Source organism: Gasterosteus aculeatus, chromosome 9, assembly GCF_964276395.1.
Source record: "Gasterosteus aculeatus chromosome 9, fGasAcu3.hap1.1, whole genome shotgun sequence".
NCBI classification, from domain to species: Eukaryota; Metazoa; Chordata; class Actinopteri; order Perciformes; family Gasterosteidae; genus Gasterosteus; species Gasterosteus aculeatus.
In genome coordinates, this window is record NC_135696.1 from 20,743,926 (window position 1) to 20,751,399 (window position 7,474).

The following is a 7,474-nucleotide window of genomic DNA, read 5'->3' on the forward strand; positions in this document are numbered from 1 at the left end:
AACATGAATGCAACATATTGTAGCGAACGGATGAACTGATGCGACACACATTCAGCTACCGGCAGCTCTCACTGGGCACCGGTTCACTCACAGCTCCTCTCATGCTGATACGTCACAGCCAATCAGATCCATTCATGCTGATACGTCACAGCCAATCAGATCCATTCATGCTGATACGTCACAGCCAATCAGATCCATTCATGCTGATACGTCACAGCCAATCAGATACATTCATGCTGATACGTCACAGCCAATCAGATCCATTCATGCTGATACGTCACAGCCAATCAGATCCATTCATGCTGATACGTCACAGCCAATCAGATACATTCATGCTGATACGTCACAGCCAATCAGATACATTCATGCTGATACGTCACAGCCAATCAGATACATTCATGCTGATACGACGTCACAGACCAGCCAATCGGATCCTTTCATGCTCACGTCTAAAGAGCGCCAAGCTCAAAAATAACCCAAACACCAAAGATCCTTATTAGCCATATATTTACTGCATATATCAATGAAACATGAACACCATTCATTATTTACACAATGTGCATGTTTGTATGTTTCACAATGACAAATTACCATTACACAAACAAAACAAACAACTATTTATTGATTTGGTTTGTTTTTCACCTGTCCCACCACAGAGGCACTGACTTCAAAATCAGCTTACGTTTTGAATAATTATTACGTCACATTACAAAACATTATTGTAGACACACTTCACCATCTTCACCAGTAAATATTACATTTATGTATTTAAAACAGTTGCTATTTGATACAGATACATGAAGCCTAAACCGTTCAAACAATTATCCTGTATGATGATAAAAGCCACGGATCCATATTTAGTAACAGTTGTCACAGACTCACTCGCTGGCACCACCAGCTCTCTTAAAGTTGACACTTGAGTTCTGCACCTCCTCCGTGTGTCTGGGGGGGCGAGCTGGCCTGATGTTGGAGTAGAGAAGATCCTCCTGGTTTCTGGAGAAGTTCACGCTGGCGTGGCAAGGCTCCGCTGGTGGGCTTTGCATAAAAAAACAAGGAGTACTTATTGGATGAGTACAAGTATGTGGATACTGTGCACGCTGTGTACAAGAAGGACAGCATGCACAGATTCATTACATAAAGTAAAACCAGAGTGTACCAGGATATAGTTTGGCCTTTTGGAGACGAACAAGATGAAAATATCTAAACTTTGTAGCAACAACATGGTTCATTAATCGGGATTAATACATTTCAAAACGAGCGATTAATTAGTTTATATTATGGCTGTCGATAGATTAAAAAAATGAAGTTATATATAAAATGATGAAAGTCACCTCAGCAGTTGTCTGATCTCTTTCCCGGGAAAAAGCTTCGTGAGGACCTTTTTCTTCTGGACAGAAGAATAAATAATCAAATCAAATCAAGTGATTCAACGACTGCGTGAATGTAACATCCACATCTGCATTTCATCACAGTGGAGCTGAACCGCGTGAGGATCATGATCACCAGGGAAATAACTGATATGGACACAAGAGCTGCTGTTGACCTTGTGGAGCCTCCTTTTCCTACACGGGAAGAAAACAAACAACAAATATGAACTATTAAACGTGTAGGATGAATTAAGGAGTGACCAACAGGACGTAAATAAAATGTTTAACTCAAGTGAAAAAGAATATCTGGGACCTTAAGATCTGCTCTATGCAGATGATGAACTTTAACTCAAATTAAATATGAGTAGAATGTCTTCAAAACAACTCTTGATTGTTGAGTGATGTAACTCTTCTTGTTCATTCTATCATTTGATGAGATGACGCAGCATCAAACCCTGTGATGACATGTGTATATATGTATATATATATATATATATATATATATATATATATGTGTTTGTATGTACTGTATGTATATCTATGCACACACACACACACACACACATATGTATATATATTCTGCCGCCACTGCCAATGCGTGTGATTTACCTGAAGAAGTAATCAGAAGTAAGGTGGAGTTACTACGTCCCATCTCGTTCTGGGCTTCACAGTAATAATTCCCACTGTGTTCAGCTGTGAAGTCAGTGATGGTGAAGATCTGTCCTGATGCTCGTGGTGAGTCTTCATGCTCCTTGTACCAGGTGTAGTTAGCTGCTGGGTTAGCATCAGCGCTACAGGTCAGAGTCACTGAATCGCCCTCCAGCATCTCAGCAGAGGGACTCGCTGACACAGAGGGACGCTGTGGACCATCTGGAGGAGACGTGAATAAACATACTAAGAGGTTAGAAGATGTTAGCGTAGATAGTTGATCATTTGAATGAATACTTGTGTGTCTTTCTCTCAGACTATCTCTATTATTCATCACAGCAGCTGTCACAGGTGAGACTCCTGCTGGTGTAAAGTGACAATAAGCAGCCTTTAATCCTTTGTAATGTTCATATCTCCACACATTCTTCTCTTTAGATGCTGCTTGTGTCCTTAGCTGAGTCTGTCCTCTCACTTCTAGTTGTTGTAGGAGTTATTGATTGTTTCCTCCACCAGCTGACACGTCACTTCTACTTATGTTCTGGAATAATTCACTTGAGTCTTTATGAAAATCACATTATTCTGTCTGCTGATGGTTTATATTTGTGTTTCTATTAATAAGAGAATGACATAAATAAAGATCTGTGTCTCCTTTAACATTTAGACTCCAGTGTGTTTACAGCTGTGATTAGAATCATATTGTTGTGTCAGTGTGTGAGTGACTCTTCTACACGTAGACTGCAGGGGCTGGGGATTGAACCAGCAACCCTCTGGTCAGTGGACCACGGCTCCACCTCCTGAGGAACGTTGTGCTTCATCTTTTTGATGCCTCTAGTTTACATGCAGCGGTCTGGTGCCTCCATGTGAGATGTTGGTGAAGCTCCACAGGCCGACACAGTGGAGTGAACTTACACACTACAGGAGAACGTTGACCAGGAGATCCAATTAAATAACAGGAATATCTGTCTGTAGAACCAGAGGAGACTCGAAGAGAAGATCCTGTCTTGATGATCTCTTCATTCTTGGACCACTCGTATTCAGCACGATCAGACAGAACACAGCTGCTGTGACACGTCAGCTCCAACCAGGTAGAATTTAATCTTCTCACCTGCACCTGGAGACCTGAATCTGTGAATATTATTTATTAGTGTCAACATTCACAGAAGACATTTATACTCTAGTTTTCTAGATGTTGAACATTTGTAGATGATTAATATGTGAATTAAAATGTTACCTGTGACAGACAAAGTGACTCCAGGTGAACCAGTATATTTCTCTCCTGGTTGGTTTGTCCTGATTGTGAATTTGTACTCAGCTGAGTCGCTCTCTCTCACGTCTGTGATGGTCAGATAACCACTCTTAATATAACTATAATATCCATACTCCACACGGGCTGAATACTCAGAGTCTGTTCTCAGATCCACAGGTTCACCATCTTTCTCTTTAGTGAACCAGAATCTGTCCTTTATATCAGAGGGACGTATTCCAGGTGGGTGTGTGATGTCACAGATTATGAACACTTCTGATCCTTTTTCAGCACAGACGTCAGTCTGAGGGTAATTGAATCTCCATCCATCCTGACTCTGTATCACTGTAACACAGCACATCAGGAACCACAGTCACACTCAGAACAACATCACAGGACACACTCTCATTGGTAGTTTACTGAAGAGAAAAGATATGATGAGAAATATGAAAATCATTGAGTTCATAGAAAGTAATGAAAGAGTCCACGATGTCCACATGGACTCTGCAGCTGGAAGGAACAGCGACGTATTGAACCTGTGGACCTGAAAAAGCTCAAGTTGAAGTATTAGAAGGGTTTGGTTGATGAGAAGAAGAGTGTCTTTGCTCTGTGCTCTTCTGTCTGTGGTCAGTCTGCTGCAGAGTGGAGATGGAAACTGTAGAGAAATGCAGAACTCTGAGGGGAACGATACTGTGACATATAGATTACACCTCACTGAGGACACGGCGCTCAACAAATACACAATAAAATGCTCCAAAAAGAAGAACAAACGTCGTCAGAGACTCAGAGTGAATAACAGCCTCTAAATGTGGTCTAATGCAAAGAAACGCTGCTGAACGATTAGAGGAAGTTCAACAGAGACAAATTATTCAGAGCATTTCTTCTTTGTTAATGTTCATTTAGTCATTATTTGTGTGTGATGACATCAGACCTGTGTGTGAAGTAAAAACACAGCTCCCTGTGTGTGTGTGAGGTGTGTAACGGCCTCACAATATAAATGTAGAAGTACAGTACCTTGTACAGAGAGAAGGAAGACGACTAATCCACCGGCTGATGGACTCATAGCTGCTCCTCTGTTCTCCTTTTAAACTTACTTTAACACAGAAACAACAAAGTTACTCGTTTTTCGTTTAAAAACAAAACACGAGAAAAACGAAACAACGAAGCAGCTAAACCGGAAGTACGTAACCTTTCACAGTAAAGGTCAATGTTCTATGGTCAATGGCTATGTTCTTAAATATAACTGTTAACATCAGCTACCATTAGCGTGGGTAACATGACCACGGTTCTCAGCTGTGTTGCGTCATTATTCTAGACGACGGAGTGGTGGTAAAAGTATACGTTTGGTCATTGTTTAATTTCGCGCCGTTTGTACTCGCTACTTCCGGTCGTGCTGACGTACACGTTCCCTCCATAGACCCCGTGTGGAGGGAGCTGATGTGCGGAGACCAGAAGGCAATGTCTGTGTTTTATTGTCTTTTGCAAATAAATGCTGAAAAGATCAGTACCTGAGTCGACTACTTCCATGCCCTAAACACATCTGTTACACATATATAAAGGTACATGTCTATGATGAGGATCATATGCATATATAAAGGTAAATGTCTATGATGAGGATCATATGCATATATAAAGGTACATGTCTATGATGAGGATCATATGCATGTATAAAGGTACATGTCTATGATGAGGATCATATGCATATATAAAGGTACATGTCTATGATGAGGATCATATGCATGTATAAAGGTACATGTCTATGATGAGGATCATATGCATATATAAAGGTACATGTCTATGATGAGGATCATATGCATATATAAAGGTACATGTCTATGATGAGGATCATATGCATGTATAAAGGTACATGTCTATGATGAGGATCATATACATATATAAAGGTACATGTCTATGATGAGGATCATATGCATATATAAAGGTATGTACCTTTATATATGCATATGATCCTCATATCATATATGTAATATGTAAATTATACATATTTACTGCTTGGTTTTTATGAGGTGTCATAGCATCATAAAATAACCTGTTTCACAAGATGAATATATCATCAGTGACAGTATCTGTTGTGATATGGTATTATTATTATTATTAGTCCTATAAAAGGCAATACAAGTAAACTATTTGCTCCTCTGCTGATCGTAAATACTCCGTCTGGATCGGCGGCTCCATCCTGGTCTCCTTCTCCACCTTCCAGCAGATGTGGATCAGCAAGCAGGAGCACGACGAGGCAGCATCCCCCCCAGGAGCAGTGAAACTCTTCAGAACAAGGTCTTTCTTTGACGATATCTTCACCACCACGGCTCGTCTGACCTGTACGTGTGTTATTTATTCATTTCGTTATTTCTTTTTCTTTCTTTTATGTGAATGGTTTTAATAAAATAAAGTCTCTTTCTCTTTTCAAGTACGACTGCTGTGTGCACACGTTGGAGGTTTTCTGCAGGTTTATAATAATAAAAAACACCGTGATGACCATCATTTTGAGATACTACAAGATTATTTTTTTTTTACTTTTCTTGACATTTCTATGACTTTTTAACGTTTTAACTATTATATTACTTTTTTAAACAGGAGACCAGGAGTTTTTTAATAGTATTTTTCTACATATTTAACTTCATGTGCCTTTGAGCATCAAACACTGTATCCAGTTCTCTTTGCTGCAATCTCACAAAAAGATGCCAACAAATACTAACAGATTTAGCTTTTAAATATTCACTTAGTTTGGGATTTGTAAAGTATTGGGGGAAAATTCCCCATTCAACAACCACGTTTCAGTAAGACAAAATACATCAACATGGTGATCTGATATTAGTTCATTTACCAAAACAGCTTTAGATGACAGAGATCTGATATTCAAAAGACCCCCTTTAATTCTCCTATTTTGTTGCACTATTGCATTATTAGTTTTAACTTTAATTAAGTTATTTACTACAACTCCTCGGTTGTAAGTGTGTCCGTGGGGCAGACAAGGTCTCTATAGGGTTCATTATGCTGAGTGACTGCTCAGATTGAAGCGCAGAGAAGTGTGTAAGACTGCGACTCTGCTCCCTGGTCTGAACTCTGGGTCATGGATTAAGTCCACTAAGAAACTGGGTCAGGTTCTTAGAAAGAAGTTCAGCTCCGTCCAAAGTGGGATGGATGCCGTCCCTCCTAATCACACCAGGCTCTCCCCAAAACGTCTTCCAGTGATCAACGAAGCCCACGTTATTTACTGGGCACCACCTCGACAACCAGCGGCGGAATGACGACATGCGGCTGTACATGACGTCACTTGTCAAGTTTGGGAGGGCCAGAGAAAACTACGGTGTCTGACATTGTTTTAGCGTATGTACACACCGATTCCACATTAACTTTAGTGACCTCCGAGCAACGTAATCGGGAGTCATTACCGCCGACATGTATTACAATCTTACTGTATTTACGTTTATCCTTAGCCAGCAGTTTAAGATAAGACTCAATGTCCCGCTCTGGCCCCCGGTATACACGTAACTATGGTCCCTGGTTTCTCTTCACGTTCCTCAGAATGGAGCTACCGATCACCAGAGGTGGCTTCTCAGCGGGTGTGTCGCCGAGTGGGGAGAAGCGGTTTGAAACGTGAAGTGGTTGGTGGTTAACCGTGTGCTTCGACTTAGACGTATGCTCACTCCGGACAGTCACCCGGCCTCCCGCCCGCTCGGGGGTTGCCGGGGGACGGCTAGCAGGAGCGAACGCACCGGCTACGGGGGCGGGCTGGCTAGCTACAGCGGCTAACGACGGAGCTTCCATGGTGCGGAGCCGCGCTTCTAGCTCACTAAGCCTCGCCTCCAATTTATCAAATATACTACACTTCTTACATGTACCATTATCCGTAAGGGAGGCAGAGGAATAGCTAAACATGTGACACACCGAGCAAGAAAGAGCAGGAGAGGCAGGGAGGGAAGACATCACCAGGTTAGCTGCTAAGCTAATGCTAACGCTAATAGAAGTAACGTTGACGCTAAACAACGTCCAAGCAACTATTCGATGGAGCGAAAATTTGCTAGGCGGTGAGGCGTTTAACAGCGCCTCACATAGATAAGAATTCACTGTTTGTGATGAAAAATATCACGCTACAGTCAACTCAGTATAGCTAGAGCTGTGAAAAGTTCGATGACATCAAACACGCTGGCAACAGGAAGTGACGCAACACGCGTACCGTCCCTCATATTCATGCAGG

At 41.4% G+C, this 7,474-nt stretch overlaps 1 protein-coding gene across 1 annotated transcript; it reads right to left on the minus strand.

The window, feature by feature from the left end:
• Window positions 1-864: 864 nt before the first annotated feature.
• On the minus strand, window positions 865-5,621 carry LOC120814071 (B-cell receptor CD22-like). Its single transcript, XM_078079760.1, has 5 exons — window positions 4,273-5,621; window positions 3,247-3,603; window positions 2,925-3,140; window positions 1,977-2,237; window positions 865-1,035 (listed from the first exon to the last, which is right to left on the minus strand). The coding sequence occupies exons 1-5, from the start codon at window positions 4,319-4,321 to the stop codon at window positions 1,004-1,006; spliced, it is 915 nt and encodes a 304-aa protein (XP_077935886.1). The 5' UTR covers window positions 4,322-5,621; the 3' UTR covers window positions 865-1,003.
• Between the last annotated feature and the right edge of the window lie 1,853 nt (window positions 5,622-7,474).